The sequence below is a fragment of the Cervus canadensis genome, chromosome 5 (assembly GCF_019320065.1).
Source record: "Cervus canadensis isolate Bull #8, Minnesota chromosome 5, ASM1932006v1, whole genome shotgun sequence".
Lineage (NCBI taxonomy): Eukaryota > Metazoa > Chordata > Mammalia > Artiodactyla > Cervidae > Cervus > Cervus canadensis.
Window position 1 is genome coordinate 88,994,455 of NC_057390.1, and position 23,365 is coordinate 89,017,819.

Here is a 23,365-nt window from a genome sequence, read left to right on the forward strand (position 1 = left end):
AGCCCCAAAACACAGTTTCAAGTTTTATTGATGATTCTGGAGAAAGATTTTTGTCCCTCGAATATCTGTTTCCTTTAGAACTTCCCAGAGATATTAGGTATGTATCACAGTTTTCTCATTGGATATTGCCCAGAGATATTTCTTAAACCTGAAGTACGTGGAGCTATGTATTTAGTGTAAATCAGTGACATGATTTTAATTACAGCTGAAGGTGTTCTGTGGGCCTGATATTTGACACCAGGATTGTAACTTTCAGAGTTCTTAGATGCAGGCAACAGAAACTAATGCTGGTTATTCACGAAGGAATAAATAATTAAATAAATAAATAAATAATTCATGAAACTCATGAATTTCCAAGAAGGCTAAGCCAAAAAGTTCAGCAAAATGGACAAGAATAAGAAAGGTCATATAGGCAGACCATAGTCAAAATCATATCCCAGAACTGGTATGATGAGGTCACCACTGTAGCTAGCAAACTCTGTTCACTGCCACTTGAATCCCCACCAACACTACCGGAAATAGTCACTGGACATAGCCCTCAGAGGCCTGAAAACCAGACGTGATCACTTCCAGAAAGAGCACTCACTTCTTATTCTCTGCATCAACACCTCTAGATTCAAAATAAAGTGGTGCATCTGATTGGCCAAGTCTTGGTCAGTCACCCAAGCTCTAATTCCTGAGGGAACTGGAAGAACAATACTGCTACTTTTATATTCCATAAAAATAAGGGAGGTTCTGCCTCCCACCAAGACAAAGGAAATAGGGGAACTCCTCCAGAATAGGAAGAGGGACATAACGACAAACGTCCACTATGGGACTGGGAGTTACAGATGCTTCAGAATCAGTCACCTGTCACAGCTCTCCCACTTGCACTTCCTTGACCTTGATGAGCTGCATTATTCTGGGATTACTTAACTTCTTTTTGTTTCAGGATCCTCCTAATCTTTTCTATAGTTGAAATGTGGAATTAGTCTATTACTATGTATTTGCTGTGATCCATGAAGGGGTTTCATACTGATCATGGTATTCTTAAGGCAAGAATATTGGATTGGTTTGCCATTCCCTTCTCCAGTGGACCACATTTTGTCAGAATTCTCCACTATGACCCATCCATCTTGGGTGGCCCTACATGGCATGACTAATAGCTTCACTGAGTTATGAAAAGCCCTTTGCCACAAGGCTGATGATACTACTCTAATGGCAGAAAGTGAAGAAGAAATAAGAGACTCTTGATGAAAGTGAAAATGGAACGTGAAGAGGCTGGCTTAAACCTCAACATTCAAAAAACAAAGATCATGGCATTCAGTCCCATCACTTCATGGCAAACAGATGGGGAAACAGTGGACACAGTGACAGATTTTATTTTCCTGGGCTCCAAAGTCATGGCAGATGGTGACTGCAGCCATGAAATTAAAAGATGCTTGTTCCTTGGAAAGAAAGCTATGACAAACCTAGACAACATATTAAAAAGCAAAGACATCACTTTGCTGACACAGGTCCATTTGGTCAAAGTTATGGTTTTTCCAGTAGCCATATACAGATGTGAGAGGTGGACTATAAAGAAGGCTGAGTGCTTAAAAATTGATGCTTTTGACTTGTGGTGTTGGAGAAGACTCTTGAAGAGTCCCTTGGAACACAAGGAGATTAAGTCAGTCAATCCTAAAGGAAATCAGTCCTAAATATTCACTGGAAGGACTGAGGCTGAAGCTGAAATTCCAACACTTTGGCCACCTGATGAGAAGATCAACTCATTGGAAAAGACTCTGATGCTGAGAAAGATTGAAGGCAGGAGGAGAAGGGGGTGACAGAGGATGAGATGATTGGATGGCATCTCTGACTTGATGGACATATTTGAGCATACTCTGGGAGATAGTGAAGGACAGGGAAGCCTGGTGTGCTGCAGTCCATGGGATTGCAAAGAGACAGACATGACTTAGCAACAGAACAACAACAATGTATTTGCTGACCAATCAGTGCTGGACATGGGCAACAGGTCCAAAAGCCAAGATGTCTACCAATATGTTGATTATTGGGCTTCTCAGGTGGTCCAGTGGTTAAGAGTCCGTGCTTCCAAGGCAGGGGGCCAGGGTTCAATCCCTGGTTGGGGAATTAAGAACCCACATGATGCATGGTGTGGTCAACAGTCATGTTGATTCTTCAGTTTTGTGGGTATAGGATCAAAAGGGAAAGTGAAAGTGGCCTCCCAGGACATGAAACAGATGTCACAAGTACAAGTCAATTTTGTCCATCTGTCATAAAGTTTCTATTATGGAATATGGATTGTTATAGGCACAAAGTCGAGAAGGAAATAAAATTGTAATAATTTTTGTGTAATGAGCTAGAAGAAGGGTTTCTTATAACATATATGTATATAACGATTGGTCAAAATTTATACCACTGAAATGGGTTTGAGAAGCTATACCGCCAAAGTCTTTGCACCAGGATAATAAATCTTCCAAGGTAATGGGAGCCATCAGTTCAGTTCAGTCACTCATTCGTGCCCGACTCTTTGTGACCCCATGGAGTGTAGCACACCAGGCTTCCCTGTCCATCACCAACTCCCAGACCTTGCTCAAACTCATGTCCATCAAGTCAGAGATGCCATCCAATCATCTCATCCACTGTTATCCCCTTCTCCTGCCTTCAGTCTTTCCCAGCATCAGAGTCTTTTCCAATGAGTTAGTCCTTCGCATCAGGCAGTCAAAATTTTTGAGCTTCAGGTTCAACATCAGTCCTTCCAATGAATACTCAGGACTGATTTTCTTTAGGATGGACTGGTTGGATCTCCTTGCAGTCCAAGGGACTCTCAAGAGTCTTCTCCAACACCATAGTTCAAAAGCATCAATTCTTTGGCACTCAGCTTTCTTTGTGGTCCAACCCTCACATCCATACGTGACTACTGGAAAAACCATAGCTTTGATTATATGGACCTTTGTTGGCAAAGTAATGTTTCTGTTGTTTAATATGCTGTCTAGGTTGGCCATAACTTTTCTTCCAAGGAGCAAGCGTCTTTTAATTTCATGGCTGCAGTCACTATCTGCAGTGATTTTGAGAGCCATGGCACTTATAAAATGATAAGAAAAGATAAAGCCAACTTGTGGTTATTAACTAACATTTGCCAGTAAGTATCTTATACACCAAAAAATTTTTTTCTGGATTCCATTTCCTGCCTCCCAGTCCCACCTTCCTCCTTCTTTGTCTTTAGGTGGCAGTTTCGTTACTAATCTTCATTCTTTACCCATGGATTAGCCTCACTTTTTTTTTTTTCTTTTATCCTCACTTCTTAGCACTCTAGCTTCTTCCAAGAATCCTCCCTGCTCCCATGGGAAGAATTTTCTTAAGGTGAAGAAATGGTCAAGAGAGTAAATTAAAGAACATTTTTGAAGAAATGGATAGAATTGGGCAATTCCATCAAAAATTTTGTATTTAGATATCTTCCTCTTCTAGGAGTCTACCACACAGAATGAGCATATGTAATGAATAAACATATATTTTATGTGTAAATACACACATATAATTTAGGTTCAGTATATTATTGTCTATGATAGTGAAAAATTAGAAACAACCATCATGCATACTAATAGAACGTTTGGTTCATCATGTCTGGTGTTGTTCAGTCGGTAAGTCATGTCCGACTCTTTGTGACCCCATGGACTATAGCAAACCAGGCTTCCCTGTCCTTCACTATCTCCTGGAGTTTGCTCAAATTCGTTTCCACTGGGTCGGTGATGCCATCCAACCATCTCATCATCTGTCACCTGCTTCTCCTCCTGCTCTCAATCTTTCCCAGCATCAGGGTCTTTTCCAATGAGTTGGCTCTTCACATCAGGTGTCCAAAGTAATGGAGCTCCAGCTTCAGTATCCGTTCTTCCAATGAATATTGGGGCTTACCTCATGACCCAAATGGTAAAGAATCTGCCTGTAATGCAGGGGACCTGGGTTCAATCTCTGGGTTGGGAAGACCCCTGGAGAAGGGAATAGCTACCCACTCCAGTATTCTTGTCTGGAGAATTCCATGGACAGAGGAACCTGGTGGGCTACAACCCATGGGGTCGCAAAGAGTCAGACACGACTGAGCAACTAACAGTAACACTATCATGTTTAGTAGTTAGATAGTATCTATCTGTTCTTCCTTCCTTTCATATCCTTGCCATGGCTTCACTGAGAACAGAATACACATCTCCATCCCTTTGACTTTGGACTTGTTTTAGCCCACAGTTTATGAATAGGGATAACAAATGCTGCTTCAGATATAGAGCTTTGAATGGGTTTAGAAGATTTGGCTTGCCCTCTTGAGCTCTGGTCTTCATCATGAGAAGAAAAGCTCACCCTGTGTAGTTAGGGTCACTTAGCTTAGATCTCAGAATAAGAAATAAATTGAACAGACCTGAACTTGACCTGGGGTCTAAAGCATGGTTGGCCCTTTCAGCCTCCAGACTTTTGACTGGGAAATAAAAGTCTGTTGTTATAAGCCGCTGAGGTTTAGGATTGTTTCTTATTCAGGACTTTGAAAGAAATCCAAACTAATTCAACACACATACTATGAATTGCTGTGCAGTCGATAAAAAGAATGAAGCAGATTAATTTCTGGACTTTCTCTCATTTCATCAAGTCTTTGGATACATACAGATATGCAAACCCTTATCTAGCCATTCTTTGTCCTTTTCTCCCATCATTTCTTCATGTGTATGCTATTAATAATAAGTAATAATAATAATGATTGAAATTCCCACTCTTGGGTTTTAAATCCATCCACAAACAGTGAACCTTGAAGATGAATCTTGTATCTTCATTCCCAAAAAAGCAGAACTCCAGGCCCACACTTTGCCTCTATCAACAACCTCATTGGGTGGCCCAAGATGTGCTTGTGCTTTCCAGGACCTGTGAGTAATAAACACTTTCTCCCCCCAAATTTCCCCAAAGAGCTGCTGAGGGTGCCTTACAATCATAGTGAGAATCACAAGCACCTGAGCAGCTCACTGGTTATCATAGGCACAGAAGAATCACACAGCAAGTAAGGATAGAGCTGGGATACAAATCCACTCTGTCTCCAAAATCCATTCCCTTAACTGCTTACACTATACTACCTTTGACCAAGCCCTAGCATTTTCCCTTGGGTTTTTGAACTCTCTTTCATTCTAACTTCTTTAAGGAAAATAATTTCTGGGAGATCCTATGTTTGCACAAAAGAACTCCTTGATTCTATTGTTTCAGTGTAATTATGGATAATACCTCCTTTATCTCTCAGAGGGATGTGTATCTTTACAACAACAGCAATCCCTCTGAAAAGAAAAACAAGAAAACAATCCCACTTGTAATAACAATAAAAAGAACCAGCTTAGGAAACTTAGGAATAAATTTAACCAAGAAGCCGAAAAATCTGTACAGTAAAACCATAAATTCATTGATGAAAGAAAGCAGACACAAATCAAAGGAACGACCTCATGTGCATGAATTGGAAGAATGAATATTGTTAAAACATCCATGCTACCTAAAGGGTTCAAGAGCTGTGCTGCCATTCCCCGTTTGCCCGGGAACCAGGTTGGAAGTTGCTTGAGAGAGCTTCCTGAAAAGCCTTCGCAGGGCACCCTTCACCTCCTGGTTTCTCAGGCTGTAGATCAGTGGGTTTAGCATAGGGGTAACAACTGTGTAAAAGATGGCCACCTGACGCTCCTGGTCCAAGTCATAGCTGGAAGACGGTCGGAGGTACACGCAGATCACAGAGCCGTACAGGAGCAGCACAACCAGGATGTGGGAGCTACAGGTGGACAGGGCTTTACGCAGGGCAGCAACTGAGTGCATGTGGGCTATGGCCACACCAATGCGGACATAGGAACCTAAAATAAAGAAGAAGGGGCTCACCACCACGGCTACCCCCTCGGTAAATATTAACATCTCACTGACCACTGGCCGGGTGCAGGAGAGCTTCAGCAAGGGTGTGATGTCACAGAAGAAGTGGGTGACCTGGTTGCCACAGAAAGTTAAGCGGGTGACCAACACACTGTAAAGGAGGCTGTTGAGGCTGACGACCACCCACGAGGTCAACGTTATGCGTAGGCAGAGGCGATGGCTGATGATGGCAGAGTATCTTAAGGGGTCACAGATAGCCACATAGCGGTCATAGGCCATGGCCGCCAACAAGTGGCCTTCCATGCTGCCCACAGCCATAAAAAAGAAGAGCTGGAGCATGCAACAGTTAAAGGAGATGGTTCTGTTCACAGACAGTGTGTGCACCAGCATCTGGGGGACAGTGATGGTTGTCAGAGAGATGTCAATGAAGGAAAGCTGGCTGAGCAGGAAGTACATGGGGGTCTGAAGCTTGGGGTCTGAGAGGGCAGCAATCATTAGCAGAGCATTGCCCATTACTGCCACCAGGTACATGGGAAGGACGATCCCAAAAATAACTGGCTGCATCTCTGGCCAGCTGGACAGGCCCAGTAAAACAAATTCTGTTACCTCTGTCCTGTTTCTCGTGGCCATAAGACTCAATCCGCATCACCCGCGAACAGCAAGTGTTGAAATAAGGCTGAAATTTACTCAGAGATAGCTTGCAGGAAACATCTTTTCTTGCACAGGTGTCCCTAGTTTTCCAAAATGAAATTTTTTTTCCCTTTAATTTCTTTCCCAGGCCATTATTTTTGTACTCATCCACTCACCTACCCATTCTTTAGTATATTTCAGGTTCATGTATTGACCACTTACAATCTCTCACTTTGATTAACACTAGTGACAACAGAATAACTCACACACAGTCCTGGATTTTTTGAACTTCACTGTATAACAAGTCATCACTGAACATATAATGTCTTTTGTGCTTGCTGTGTACATTCTATATATCAATCATTTGATTCTCACAACAGTCACTCATGGTAGAAACTGCTTTCAACCTTTTACTACAGGTGAGAAAGCTAAAGCAAAAAGAATATGCCAGTGAAGATCTTATGTGGTCTGAGCAACAAAACCTGGACTTAACCCTGTACAATAAGTCCCTTATATACAAACAAGTTTTGTTCCAAGAATACACTCATAAGGTCAACAAAGTTAGCCTAGATACCCACCTAACACAGTTGGCTACATAACACTGTACTGCAATATGTTGATAATACATTAAAAAACAAGAAAACACAAAAAATAAAGAAAACATATTAAATCTTACAATACAGGGCCTTAAAAAATGTGGTAGTACAGTACAACAGCTGGCGTACAAGGGCTGGCATCAACTGATCAGGCAAGAAGAGGTCCTGGCTTAAGGAGGCAGACGAGGTGGGAGATGAAGAACTGAAGGATCATCAGCAACAAGAGATGGAGGGCAAGCTGCAATTTCACTCACACCTGATGTTGACAGCACAAGTCGCGGTTCCTTGCTAGAACCAAATGCACATTTGCATCTTTGAAAGTTCACAGCTTGAAGGTTCATATGCAGGGAACTTACTGTGCAGTTTTACCAGCCTCAACCATCACACTTCATCATTTCTCAAAGTTGGAAGTAGAAGGGAAAGATCCTCAGACTCTGGCCAGATGTCTGAGTCTCTACGTCTTTGCTGGGGCACTGAAGTGAAGATCTGGTCCTAGCTTTGCATGTCCAGAAACTCAACTTTTTTCTTTTTTTTCATAAGAGAGCTCTTGTTCCATTAAGTCAAATGAATTTACCTGGGATGAGACTAACAATGATAAATATAATTGTTGATTTTATTAGTGATTTATTTTCGAGGAATAATGTAATTTGCTAGTGGATGAGATTCTTGTGATTTTTCAGCTCAGGTTTTCCCTATAGATAAAATTATGCAGTTCATCAAAGAGGTAACATTTTGAGGTTTGGGGGGTAAGGATATGTTTATATATTTTCAGCATTTTCTCATGAATGTTAGTAAAATAATTTTAAAATAGTAGAGTGCAAGAGAACATATACTAAAAAGCAGAGGTCTCTTACCCTACGTTTACATACCTCTGTGTTTAGTTTGACCTCTTCTGGTGATTCACACCTCTCTGCTTCTATATACTTACTTATATATTATGTGCCAGTTTTTATCAATTAAAGATTATCTTTTGGCTCTTTATCCTGAAAGATAAAGTTTTATCTTATTTACATTATTACCACTCTTCCTTCTTTTCCTCAATTTTTTGATGATATTTTAGCTCTTCAATTAGTCAATTTTCTGCTTTTAAATGATTTGCTTCAATCTATAGTGCATCAACTTCAGACTCCACTTATCTTCCTCACCTCTGCACCACTCCCCCTGCCAAACTTTGGAAAGCTATATCTTGATTTGCATATTGTCAAGATTGAAAACATACAAATCATGAATTGTAGTCATAGTTAAGTCTTCCAAGTAAATGCTAAAAATCAATAGACAAAATTAACATTAGTATAACTGTGTCAATATTTATCATGACAGTGCCAAATCATGTGTTATGGTTGCATTTATTCTTTACTGAGTCCAGTGTTCCACACACCAAAAGATAATATTCCTAATATTAAGATAAAGAACAAAACCATTTTAAGGGCATCTCTCTTGGTGCTTTCTTTAAAGAAAAGCTCACAGGAGCTTAAAAGATAAAGAAAACTTACGTTTTCCAGTGTCTGTTCTTTTGTCTTTATTTCTTCATATATCCTTTCCCATGTCAGTGATATGGCTCAAACTATATGTTCTTATGATTCTATTATACATTCAAGCCAGTGATCACACACAGACATCTGTGTGAGACATGGAGGTATAAAAGAAGGTGAGAGAAAAACAAACAAAAAAAAAAGATGGGAAGGAAGAAAGATTGAATAAGTCCCTTCATGGGTAAAGGGTGACAGAAAATCATCTTTGAGATGGAAAGAGTGTCAAAGAGTATAAATTTATCCATCATGAGGATTAAAATGTAATAATATAGAGTCCAGTTTCTCTCAAGCAAAGCAAAACTGTATTTGAAAACCGATTGCATGTAAAAACAGTCATAAGCAGTGGTGGTATTCTTGTTGGCTGACTTTTTCAACACTTATCTGTATATCTTGGCTATTTTCCAATATTTTAACATATTCTCATCAGAGTCTGAGCTCTGTGGATCCTGTTCAAGACAACTAGGAGAGATCTAGGATGCTGATTCTAGAAGACACAGAGAGGAGTAGTTCGTTTAGGAGAAAGATGAAGAAATACACATATATAGATTTAAGCAACTCAAAATACCAAACTAAACTGAAATTTGGAAGAGAAACAAAACAAAGGGAAGAATTCCTGGAATGAGACAGAAAAACATCTCAGATTTCCCAATTTCCACCTGTACTTTAGGAACATAACAGAGTCCTGAAGAAAGGAGAGAGCTAGAGTGTCAAGCTCCAATTGTGCTATTCTTGTCTTTCTTCTTTAATGAAAGCACCAAGGAACATATAGTCTTCCCTGTTTTATCAATATCTGAATGTTACATGTATGTTTTATATAATGCCTTCTTGATCTAAATTCTACCTCTAGTCTTTTCCCCTGTGTTGATGAATCACAAAGGTTGAATCTGAGATGTATAAATATGAACCGATTTTTCTCTGTCCCAAGAATAAATCTTCAACATTCTCACAAAATAAATTAGGTCCCCTGTCCCACATTTCTTGCACCTGGGGGCTGAAATGTCTGTCCATACCCTCTCCAATTACATGACTATATTCTTCATCTATGCCTTAATATTTTCACTCAAAAACATATCTTTCTGTGTCATCATTGTCCATTCCTCCATCCCATTGCTTTTTTTGACTGTGACATTTGAACCTCACTCTATTCTTGGGTGTTTTGGGTACCAGTATCACATTGCTTTCTACAAGAGGGTTACGTGTTTACTTATTTCCTATTCCCTTTCTGTTTACTCTTAGGGCACAGTGTAACCTTAATCTCACCTTTTCTCTGTACCTAATGTACACTCAAGTTAGACAGTTTGGGTGGAACTGTGTTTCTTCTCCACATTCTCACAAAACTAGGGATTCCCTTTTTTGTCATTTTTCATAAAATCTTTTCTATAGAACAGCTCATCCCAGTGAGGCAGCACCACTTACATGCACTCATTCTGGGATTCTACCAACCCCAGGAGACTCCAATTTTGTTCAGATGAAATATTATTTAGAATGGGCTGAGCCCTTGTATCTTCCTTTATCAACTGGGATGGTAGCACAGGTGGTTCCTCCTTCTTCCTTATATCTAAATCTCCCTGAGGCTAAGACCGTAAAGCATCTAAAAACAACTGTGTCTGTAGGGAAGGTCTACCCCTTAGGGGACACACAGCCTTGCATCACAGCAACGGTTAGACAAGAAAAAACCTTAAGGGGAACTCGATTCCCATATCAGCATCTCAAGAAGCCATCTCTCCTAACCTAGCCTTTCTATAATTATTGAGTGTTTGTTATTAATTCCAACATTTTAACTCAGCTGAATTAATGGCAAGACACGAGGCTTTATGATACAGCAGTGGGACAACTTCATTGTTATGATAGTGCCATTCTGCTCGCCAATGACTTTCTCAGTTCCTGCCCTCACCGGATTGCATCCTTTTGATGGATTTCATTTAGTCATTTTGCTCTCTGTTTCAGAACTCTCAACCTCAGAACACTTGATTTAAAAACATCTGTGTGTACAAAATAAACAGAATGATGTAGAACACCATAATGAAAAGTCTCAGATTATATGAATATTGGGGAGATTCTTGGGAATGCAGACTGTTGAGACCAAGACCAACCATGGGTTGGGTTGGGAAATTTATAAAATTCCATAAAGATCCTCTATCCTGTTTCAGTGATTTTTCTCCTGGTGATGTGTTTTTGTTGATGTAAACCTTTACCTATTAGGGGCTTCCCTGATAACTCAGCTGGTAAAGAATCTGCCTGCAATGCAGGAGACCTGGATTCAGTCCCTGGGTTGAGAAAACACCCTGCAGAAGGGAACCGCTACCCACTCCAGTATTCTGGCCTTGATAATTCCATGTACTGTATAGTCCATGGGGTCACAAAGAGTGGGACATGACTGAGCGACTGAACTGAGCTGAACTGGACTGACTGAATAGGTGAAAATGAAAGTGAAAGTCACTCAGTCGTGTCCCACTCTTTGTGACCCCATGGACTGCAGCTCGCCAGGCCTCCCTTACAAATTCATGTCCATTGAGTCTGATGCCATCCAACCATATCATTCTCTGTTGTCCCCTTCTCCTGCCTTCAATCTTTCCCAACATCAGGGTCTCTTCAAAAGAGTCAGCTCTTCCCATCAGGTGGCCAAAGTATTGGAGTTTCAGCTTCAACATCAGTCCTTCCAATGAACACTTGGGACTGATCTCCTTTAGGATGGACTGGTTGGATCGCCCTGCAGTCCAAGGGACTCTCAAGAGTCTTCTCCAACAACACAGTTCAAAAGCATCAATTCAGCAGCATTCAGCTTTCTTTATAGTCCAACTCTCACATCCATACATGACCACTGGAAAAACCATAGCCTTGACCAGACGGACCTTTGTTGGCAAAGTAATGTCTCTGCTTTTTAATATGCTGTCTAGGTTGGTCATAACTTTCCTTCCAAGGAGTAAGGGTCTTTAAATTCACGGCTGCAGTCACCATCTGCAGTGGTTTTGGAGCCCAAAAAAATAAAATCAGCCACTGTTTCCCCATCTATTTGCCATGAAGTGATGGGTCTGGATGCCATGATCTTTGTTTTCTGAATGTTGAGCTTTAAGACAACTTTTTCACTCTCCTCTTTCACTTTCATCAAGAGGGTTTTAGTTCCTCTTCATTTTCTGCCATAAGGATGGTGTCATCTGCATATCTGAGGTTATTGATATTTCTCCCAGTAATCTTGATTCCAGCTTGAGCTTCATCCAGCCCAGCGTTTCTCATGACGTACTCTGCATATAAGTTAAATAAGCAGGGTGACTATATACAGCCTTGACGTACTCCTTTTCCTATTTGGAACCAGTCTGTTGTTCCATGTCCAGTTCTAACTGCTGCTTCTTGACCTGCATATAGACTTCTCAAGAGGCAGGTCAGATGGTCTGGTATTCCCATCCCTTTCAGAATTTTCCACAGTTTATTGTGATCCACACAGTCAAAGGTTTTGGCATAGTCAATAAAGCAGAAATAGATGTTTTTCTGGAACTCTCTTTCTTTCTCAATGACCCAGTGGATGTTGGCAATTTGATCTCTGGTTCCTCTGCCTTTTCTAAATCCAGCTTGAACATCTGGAAGTTCATGGTTCACGTATTGCTGAAGCCTGGCTTGGAAAATTTTGAGCATTACTTTTTTAGCATGTGAGATGAGTGCAATTGTTCGGTAGTTTGAGCATTCTTGAGCATTGCCTTTCTTAGGGATTAGAATGAAAACTGATCTTTTCCAGTCCTGTGGCCACTGCTGAGTTTTCCAAATTTGCTGGCATATTGAGTGCAGCACTTTCACAGCATCATCTTTTAGGATTTGAAAGAGTTCAATTTGAATTCCATCACCTCCATGGGCTTTGTTCGTACTGATGCTTCCTAAGGCCCACTTAACTTCACATTCCAGGAGGTCTGACTCTAGGTGAGTGATCACACCATTGTGATTATCTGGGTTGTGAAGATCTTTTTCACCTACTAGAGTTCTGAAAAGCTTGATTCTGATGGCACTGGGTTGGCCACAAAGGTCATTTGGGTTTTTGTAACATCTTACTGAAAAACCGAAATGAACTTTTTGGCCAAGTCAGTATTTGCCAGTTTTTTTGGAGTTTCGAAGGAGGAACTGCCCCTGGAGATTCATCCTCTTTCTTTCTTTTCTTTTTCTTTTTTTTTTTTTTTCGGTTCCAAATGCCTTTGTTGGCATTCAAAGTCTTCTGGCTTACTGTGCTTGTCCTTCATTGCAACTTGACCCATCATCCAATGAATTATGTAATTTTATTCAAGTCTTCACAAATTGGCTTATAAAATCAATGATCAAAATCTCAACAGACTATTCTGTAGAAATGGAGAAAAGCAAATCTAATATTCATATGGACTTGCAAGGAACCATGGATACCCAAAACAGTCTTGAAAAACACTAAAGAACGAAGACAGAGGACTCATGCATTTCTATTTCAAAATTTATTTCAAAACTACAGCAATGAAAATAATATGGAAGTCCAATGGTTAGGACTTCATACTTTCACTGCCAAGGGTCTGGGTTTGATCCCTGGTCCAGGAACTAAGATCCCATACAAGCCATGTGGTGCAGCTAAAAATTTAAATAAACACTTTGTGAAAAATACATTTAAAAAAGACTATGGTACATACAAAATGATAGACATATAGGCCAATAAAATATAATTGAGAGTCTAGAAAAGACCTATTTATCTTCTCAGCTGATTTATAGAACTATACTGGTAATAAAACTACAGTATATAAATGTAACAAATCAACACATTGTACACCTTAAATTTACACAATGCCATATGTTAATTGTTTATCAATTTAAAATGTTTTGATTATCACTTTAAATTTAAGAGATCACAAAATAGAGGTCAATGTCTAGTTCTCAAAAATCTAATTACAACCAATTTATTTTATCTATTGTTGAAATAGTTCACTGTTTCTTGTATTATGCAGCAAAGTATTTAGCTTGAATTTTCTTAGTATATTTTACTTTAAGAAGTGTAAATTAATATTAACTGAAAATATTAATATACAAAACAGAATTCAATTGCATCAGAATAAGACATTCATACCATGAGACGCCCATGGAAACTGGGGCTCACTTGTGGAATAACAGAATCACAGCCCCTGTTTCACACTCACTTCTGGGCATGTATTTGCTCACTTAATGATAAAGGTAAGAAATTGACATCTCTATTTACCTAAACTTCTCTTCCACTAACTTTCTCACATACACCAATCCACTCCCCGCAAACCAGCTCACGAAATTCAATGTGACTATAGTTAACTTCACTGTCTTTGCTTTAGCTCAGAATTTCACAATATTATTCACATATTTCTGCAACTGGAATTACATAACCCAGGCTTAGTGACACACTTCTATCCTCTGAAGATAAACGGCCAGAGGGAAAATTCTAGAGGCTTGCTGATGAGGAAGCCCTGAACATGTGTGGCATGAATGTGGGAGTATTCACAGCTGTCAAAGCATCAGATCAACAAGAACTAAAACTGGAGTTCCATAAATTGCCCAGGCCATTCCCCCTTTTCAACTCCAAAAGCAGTCCTGCTCAAATCTGCCCACTTCTTTCCTCATCTAAACAACATGGCTCTTTGTTGTTGTTGCTCAGGCACTCAGTTGTGTCTAACTCCTCTCAATCCCATAGACTGCAGCACGCCAGGCTTCCCTGTCCTTTACCATCTCCCAGAGCTTGCTCAAACTCATGTCCATTGAGTCAGAGATGCCATCCAACTATCTTATCCTCTGTTACCCCCTTCTCCTCCTGCCTTCAATCTTTCCCAGCATCAGTCTTTTCTAACGAGTCCGCTCTTCATATCAGGTGGCCAAAGTATTGGAGCTTCAGCTTCAGCATCAGTCCTTCCAATGAATATTCAGGGTTGATTTCCTTTAGGATTGACTGGTTTGATCTTCTTGCAGTCCAAGGGACTCTCCAGAGCCTTCTCCAACACCACAGTTCAAAAGCATGAGGCTAATCAGGAGGCCACCCTCCCTCCTCTAAGCAGCCTATGGAGTGCACTCTTGACATCCTTGTTGCGAAGGCTGTACACAAAAGGGTTGGCCAAAGGTGTAATGGACGTGTACATCACAGAAGCCACCATGTCCTGGTCCTGAGAGTTCTGGGAAGGAGGCTGGAAGTAGACCCAGATGATGGTGCCATAGAAAAAGCCAACCATGGTGAGATGGGACCCGCAGGTGGAGACTGCACGGCGGCGACCGGCTGCTGAGGGCAAACGTAGGATGGTGGCCCCAATGCGGACATAGGAGAGTACAATGAGGGCACAAGGGCCCATCATGAGGAAGCCTCCCTCCAAGAATATGGCCAGCTCATTGGGATGGATGTCAGAGCAAGAGGCTCGCAAAAGTGGTCGGTGGTCACAAAAGAAGTGGAGAAGGCGAACATTGCCTTCAGCATCCGCAGCCCAGGAGAGAGGCAAGAGGAGTCCCACATGCAGCATGGTGTGCACCACAGACACCACCCAACACAAGGCCAGTAAGCGGGCACAGCATTGGCGATTCATCATTGAATGATAGTGCAGAGGGTCACAGATGGCCATGTATCGATCCAGAGCCATGACAGAAATAACAAGTGTGTCTGTAACGCCAAACACATAGAAGAAGAAGAACTGAGCCAGGCAGCGGGCAGCAGGAATGGCTGGGTCATGAGTGACCAGATGGGCCAGCAACTGGGGCAGAATCGCTGTGGACAGCCCCATGTCTATCACCGAGAGACCTCGGAGCAGATAGTACATAGGTGATTGGAGCCTGGAGTCCCGGGAGATGAGCAGCACTAAAGTCACATTCCCCATCATCGTGGTCAGGTAAATAGCCAGGAATAGGACAAAGAGGACAATGGGGGGGACTTCAGCTCCTGAGAACACGAGAAGCAAGAAAACTGGGGAATGTGAAGCATTAGGGGCACAGCCCATGATGAGTGACACAGAGCCCTCCTGAAAGAATTTGAATCAAAAGGCAAATCATGGGTCATAAATAACAGCTCATAACAATTCTAGTTAATTTATGTATATTCTTCAAGCTCTTTAAAGACTTAAATTCAACTGAGCACTACAGCCCTTCCCAAGTCTTTGACTGAATTTGTTATAGCATTTTTTCCATTACTTCTTCCTTTCCATCCACTCTAATGGGTTCTTCTATGTAATCCATCAGTTCAGTTCAGTTCAGTTCAGTTCAGTAACTCAGCCGTGTCCGACTCTTTGCGACCCCATGAATCACAGCACGCCAGGCCTCCCTGTCCATCACCAACTCACACAGTTTACTCAAATTCATGCCCATCGAGTCAGCGATGCCATCCAGCCATCTCATCCTGTCATCCCCTTCTCATCCTGCCCTCAATCTTTCCCAGCATCAGGGTCTTTTCCAATGAGTCAATTCTTTGCATGAGGTGGCCAAAGTACTAGAGTTTCAGCTTCAGCATCAGTCCTTCCAATGAACACCCAGGACTGATCTCCTTTAGGATGGACTGGTTGGATCTCCTTGCAGTCCAAGGGACTCTCAAGAGTATTCTCCAACACCACAGTTCAGTGTAATCCATATACCCTGATGAAGTCCCTTGTACTATAAAAACCCTTCATTCAATATTGTCTTTTCATTCCAATTACTATTTACCTTCTTCCAGTGACAAACTTCACAAAAAAATTTCTATACTCACTGTCTCTAGCTCCTCATGTTCTAGTCACACTGCATCACCTGGCCATCTTCATGATTTCTTCTGTATGAACCTGTAAGGAACATAAGGTATCATTTAATAGGTAACATATAAAGAAATTGATCTTTACAAGTAGTTGGTTATTGTAGCAAAATTGCTTCAGGTTGTCATGAACTAACTCGTTTTTCCCTTTTATTTGATTTGGTTGGTTAACAGTGTCATCATTTTCACCCATTTGATGGACCAAACCAAAAACATGGGGACTCTCTCCATCATCTCCCCATATCCAATCACTCCTTGACTTCTTTTCCCTTACAGTAATCACCTACCTATAAAATCTTCTTCTTGAAGCGTCATATGAGCCCATTGGAGAGTACCCACAGGTAATGACTGCTGCATTCTTCCCAGAAAAGACTAAATTAAACCCTTGCTCATCCCTTGGAACCCTCCCTCAGGACTGACATCAGACTGTATTCCTCCAGACTTAATCTTCTAAGATTGTCTAACCCAAACTAGAAGCCTTTCAAAATGACACAGCTCATGCACCCTCCTTGGATCCAGTTATCCCAAGAAAAACTCATAATCTCATTCCAACAAATTCTGGAAATAGAGCCTTCTCAAATTGTCCTCCATGCGCTGGCAGGAATTGCCCTTGGGCCCTCCCCAAATGTTCATTAAGGCCTTAAATAATATTTTTAGATGTATCTTAGTTTCCAAACTTGTTTTCTTAAACTATCTTTTCATTTTCAGTTTTTAATATAATAGCATTGTGACCAAGTAATTAAATCTCTATGAGATTAGTTCTTAGAAGCATTTTGAGACTCACTTTGTGAAATAAAATGTGGCTAAGTGGACCTATGGAATACAGAAAGTGGCCCCAAAACAAACTCATAATTTTTAGAATTGACAAGGCATTCTCAGTGAATGATGGATTATTCAGCTAAATACTGTACTATATGTATATATATTTTCAGTTCTGTTCAGTCACTCAGTTGTGTCCGACTCTTTGCGACCCCATGAACTGCAGCATGCCAGGCCTCCCTGTCCATCACCAACTCCCAGAGTTCACCCAAACCCATGTCCATTGAGTTGGTGATGCCATCCATCCATCTTATCCTCTGTCATCCCCTTCTCCTCCTGCCCTCAATCTTTCCCAGCATCAGGGTCTTTTCAAATGAATTAACTCTTCCCATCAGGTGGCCAAAGTATTGGAGTTTCAGCTTCAGCATCAGTCCTTCCAATGAATATTCAGGACTGATTTCCTTTAGGATGGACTGATTGGATCTCCTTGTAGTCCAAGGGACTCTCAAGAGTCTTCTCCAGCACCACAGTTCAAAAGCATCAATTCTTCAGCGCTCAGCTTTCTTTATTGTCCAACTCTCACATCCATATATGACCACTGGAAAAACCATAGACTTGACTAGACAGACCTTTGTTGACCAAGTAATGTCTCTGCTTTTCAATATGCTGTCTAGGTTGGTCATAACTTTCCTTCCAAGGAGCAAGTTTCTTTTAATTTCATGGCTGCAATTATCATCTGCAGTGATTTTGGAGACCAGAAAAATAAAGTCAGCCACTGTTTCCACTGTTTCCCCATCTATTTCCCATGAAGTGACGGGACCGGATGCCATGATCTTAGTTTTCTGAATGTTGAGCTTTAAGACAACTTTTTCACTCTCCTTCTTCACCTTCATCAAGAGGCTCTTTAGTTCTTCTTCACGTTCTGCCGTAAGCATGGTGTCATCTGCATATCTGAGGTTATTGATAGTTCTCCTGGCAATCTTGATTCCAGCCTGTGCTTCCTCCAGTCCAGCGTTTCTCATGATGTACTCTGCATATATTTATTTTAATTGTGATCTATTTATGTTACACAGCACTTGAAACCAGAACCCTGTGCATCAATAAGCTTAAGTCTTCAACACGTATTAACTGAAAACTGCCAGTTCAGGTTGTTAGAAAAGTACGGCAGATATGAATTTTTAAGATGTGAAAATACTGTTATTTTTGTAAAACAGATATAATATATATTATGACTACTTTATTTAGGATAGTGGGTGCCTTCTTTGGGGAAGAAGTAAGGGTAGAGGATAACATAAGCAAGTAGTATGGGTTTTAATTGTATCTGTAACAGTTTATATTTTCAAAATAAGAATTGAAACCAAAAAGGGAAAATATTAAGCTTTGTTAAAGTTAGATATTAACTGTATGTACTTCATTGCCTTTGTCTTACTATACTTTTCTATATTGTGAAACTTTTCCAATTAAAAATACTAACAGTAAAAGCAAGGATAGCAACTGAGATATGAGAGTGTTTTCCTATATTTTCTTTATTCGTTCCATCATAAGACTAAGCACACCATTCTAAATCAAAATAACATCCACCATAGTCAAATCACACACTCAGCATCAGGACATTCAAGACAGTATGTCATGCAGAATCCAAAATTAGGTAATATTCATCTTAGACCTGGGATACTTGGGGTTAGCTTCAAAATAATTTTCCAAAACCTTACAGAAAATAAAAGATGTCACAATACATGTGCACTGTAACTGTCAGTCCTAAAATAAGCCAATGAGCCACAAAGTTTCCCTAAATTGTTTTTCCCCAATCTAAGGTATATTCCATGTTTCCAATTACCATTCCTATTTCTCTTCTCATTCTCATAAGTTCTACAGTGATTTTCTGATGGAAGCTCTTTGTTTAGAGTTTGATTCTAGAGATCTAGAGCCAAAGAAAATTTTTAAGCAGGATTTGTAATAGCGGGGAGAAATCTTTAGCCAAATTGTAAGAAACACAGTAGAGGAATCATCACTGCCTATGTTCCTCTGGCATCAGGAACTCACAACTGGGTTAATCATAACACTTGGTTGATGCTACAGCCTCTTCATTGGTCTGAGCGTCACCTTCTTGCTTGCTCCTTTGGCTTTGAGTATGATTAAACGAGCATTAACTTACTATTCAACACAGAAACTAGAATATTGATGATAATTCATCCCTACTTCTATGAACATTATCCATCACCTCTCCTTGTCACTCTTCGCCTAAGATAACCAACCTCCTGAATCTCAACTCCAAAGCAGCCTGCTCAAATTTTGCCACTTCTTTCCTCATCTAACCAACAAGGCTTTTTGCTGTTGTTGTTTTTCAGTCGCTCAGTCATGCCCAACTCATTGTGATCCCGTGGACTGCAGCACACCAGGCTTCCCTATCCTTCACCATCTCCCAGAGCTTGCTTAAACTCATGTCCGTTGAGTCAGGGGTGCCATCCAACCATCTCATCCTCTGTCACTCCCTTCTCCTCCTACCTCTCTCTTTTGTTAATATATGCTTATATTTGCTATATATCTGCTATAGGTATTCCAAGAAGAATATTATTAAGTTTTAAATGATTGGAAATTTATAAAAGGGTAAAAACCTTTAAGTAATTTGTGGTTATCTGATTTTATGCCTCAATATTATATTACTTAGATTCACTGACATTATTGGCTATCTTTCATTGCTATGTAACAGCTTTTTGTGTGGATGCACCACAATGTATTTAACCATTCACTGTGATGTGTATTTGTGTTGTGTACCTGTTTCTGCTATACAGAGTATGGGCCTAGGCTGACGTAAGTTTATATTTCTGTGCTCCAAGTTACTAACTCTTTTACATGACCAAGTGTCTTGACTTGTCCAAGTTTTGTTCAAGTCTCAGATTCCTTTACCATAAAATGGACATAGAAACTATGCAAAGTTGTTAGAATACAATAAAATGCCAATTAGTGTTTTAAAATTGTAATTCATATCTTATGCTCTATCAACTATTTGCTCCATTTCATACATGTAGTATAATTATAGTCTACTTACAAAATAATTTATTCAAAGTTTTGCTGACAAGGTTATCAGTGAACAATCTTCACCATATGCAATGATATTTAACAATGTTAGTGTTAGTAGTAATAGTGGTAATAATAAGTAACATTTTTGGAATCCTTGCTATATGCCAAACACAGCACAATGCATGCTACATGTGTGATTTTATTAAATCTGTACTGTATTAGACACTATTTTATTCCTCACTTTACAGATGAGGAAACTGAGGCAGAGAAATTAAAGCAAACTAGCTTTAATACTACACAGCTAGTCAATGGCAGAGCTGAAATTTTAACACAGAGAATTGGACATCCTGGCTATTGCTTCTCTCAACTCTTCATTTTCCTTCTCTACTTATGGCATTATTAACCACTATCCACTCCCCCCCCCCCCACATTCTTGACATTTGTTTTCTTCTAATCTCCTTACTGCTGCAAAACTATGAATTTCATCTTGCTTCTCTCAGTGGTTAGTTCTTTGCTATCTACTGTTTTCTCTTTTCCCATTTGCTTCACCACAAAGGGTCCCCAAGAGCAAACCTGAAAAACCATGTCTAGTCCTAGAGCCTTATTGACCAACTTAATACTGACTATTCATAAATCCATATCTCCAAACCTAGCTGACCTCACTGCTACAGTAAAGAACTAGATGAACCATGCTATAGTTCTGATAAAAAATAAGGTTCATAATGAAGCAGAGTATATAGGGAGGACTAAGAATACAGATGAAGGAACTAGAGAGAATAGTGACGATTGGAAGAGAACATGAGACACAAGAACCATCCAAAAAAAAGCACAAAAGGAGGTGGTATATGGAACAGGGAATAAAACATAGGTTTAATTACTACAAATCATCCACATTGGAGACTTTCAATAATTTATAAGAGCAATTGCCAAGACTATTTTTCTCACAAAGCACAGTTGTTACTTTAAATAATGATGGGCAACTGTAATTTGCATCTTTGGAAATGTCTGAGAAGAGAGAGAACAGAAGGGCTGGGTTTTAAAAGATTCATCTGAATACCTGAATTCTCCTATAATTCCCAGGAAATAATTTTGGCTAGATCAAGGAAGAAGGTAATCACATGATCCAGAAGATCATTTACTTATCATCCACTTACTTATTAATTTGTCTATTATACAAATATTTCTTTTCTGTTATGGGACATTAAGACAAGCTAGACAAGCTACACAGACTCTATCGTGAAGAAACCACAGCATGGAAAGAAAGTAAGACCAATACTGGATGAAAAACAGTGTGATAAGTGACAAACATAAGCAAAGGGGCTTGTGGTACTTACTTGGAGCATGTCCGGTCTCAGCCTTAGGTGAGGTCAGGGATGGGCTGAGTGAAAGAAGAGATTCCCAAGAGTTAGCAAAATCATAGCAGGGTGTAACATAAAAACTCTTCTGCGTGCTGAGTCACTTCAGTCATGGCTGACTCTGTGCGACCCTATGGACTGTGGCCTGTCAGGCTCCCCAGGCAAGAATTCTGGAGTGGGTTGCCATGCCCTCCTCTGGGAGATCTTCTGAATCCAGGGATCGAACCTGTGTCTCTTATGTCTCCTACACTGGCAGGTGGGCTCTTTACCACTAGTACCACCTGGGAAGCCTCTTCTAGTTGATACCAAAACTGTCCTCCATTTTACTCAATGAGCAGCTGGCATTCTGTATGAATAAACTGAATGTGATATAACTAACTATGTGCGTGCCTGTGTGGGTACATATGTGCATGTTGTATATGAGCTTCATGTATATGACAAAAAGTCAGAAAATAATTATTGAAAAGCAGAATTTATTCTCAAATTGGAGTTTCTTCTAAACTTTTGTTTCTTGACATTCCATATTTCTAAAAATAATTGTGTGGCTTCCATGAAGAGATAATCAGAAGGAATGCTGAGTGTCAGAGACATAGAAATGAAGACACAATAGAGAAAAGAATTAATGGGAATGGAAAACAAAGTAAGAATGAAAAGTAGTGGGAAAGGGAGGATGAAAACATAGGATGGAAAGAGTGTAGAGAGTGAATGGGCAAATGGAAAAAAAATAAGGAAATAAGAGGAAGAACTTTTGAAATGAGAAGAGAGAGAAACATAATTAAGGAGGGAAAACTTTTTAATGATTGGGACAGAAATAAGGAGCAAAAACAAAGATTTGGGGGAGAAAGGAGGAAGGCATGTGGATACCACTACGAGAAGGGTGGGAATGTGAAAAGAATAGGAGAACAGAATGGAGGGGGGTCATGAAATGGTGCAAATGAAAGAGAAGAGTAGGCAGATGTGAGAAATAGAACATCAAGTGGGAATGAACAGAAAGGAGAGCTAGTGAGCAAGATTGTCATGGTGAGGTGAGAAGAGAATGGCTGCTAGAACATAAAGGAGAAAGGATGATGTTAAACAGGATGTGTCCAGAGTGAGAGACAGGTTATTATTATAGAAAGATAAGAATTGGTCAGGAGAAAACAGGGCATAGAATGAAGGCTAGTTTTCCAGCTCACACAGTCACCTGGCAAGAAAGGACTTTTACCCTGGACTTCGTGGCTTCAGCCTTCTGCCAGAGATCAGGGATCTGGCCATGGTGCTGAATAACAGATCTGTGCATGGGACAGGAAGCCAGGACTAGGGAGGTGAGGTGGGATTTAGAGATTGTGGGGCCCTAGGGACCTCTCCTCTAGAGTCACCTGGGGGAAGTGAGGTATACTGCCTGCCATTGCAGAGAGCAAGAAAGTATGGACATACTCTTAAGGGAAGGCTAAATGCACTTCAAGTCCCTGGCAACAACTTCATGCCACTGATCCTGATGCGATGGGAGACAACTTCATCAATGTTCAGGCAACACAAATGGCAGACTCTTGTGTCTCATTACCCAAATCACTCACTCAGTCATCACTGTATTTTCTTCCTGTGATTTAATAAGCATGATGTAAGGGCCTAAATTATAGCTCTGGAGATAAATAGAAGTAACTATATTTCTGAGATATACCACTTACAAATTTTGTGCATTTGCAATTATTTAACACTTCTTAACTCTAGTCTAGGCTTCCCTGATAGCTCAGTTGGTAAAGAATCTGCCTGCAATGCAGGAGCTCTCAGTTTGATTCCCGAGTAAGGAAGATCCACTGGAGAAGGGATAGGCTACCCACTCCAGTATTCTTGGGCTTTCCTTCTGATAAAGAATCCAAAAAACATAGGAAATTCACAAAACCTAGTAGTAAAAACCCCAAATAA

At 40.3% G+C, this 23,365-nt stretch overlaps 2 protein-coding genes across 2 annotated transcripts; both read right to left on the reverse strand.

Annotated features, from left to right (window-relative positions):
- Positions 1-5,487: 5,487 nt before the first annotated feature.
- Positions 5,488-6,480, reverse strand: LOC122442513 (olfactory receptor 1361-like). The gene has a single exon (XM_043470366.1). The coding sequence runs from the start codon at positions 6,478-6,480 to the stop codon at positions 5,488-5,490; it is 993 nt and encodes a 330-aa protein (XP_043326301.1).
- Positions 6,481-14,592: 8,112 nt separating this feature from the next.
- On the reverse strand, positions 14,593-15,546 carry LOC122441288 (olfactory receptor 1B1). The gene has a single exon (XM_043467681.1). The coding sequence runs from the start codon at positions 15,544-15,546 to the stop codon at positions 14,593-14,595; it is 954 nt and encodes a 317-aa protein (XP_043323616.1).
- Positions 15,547-23,365: the final 7,819 nt, after the last annotated feature.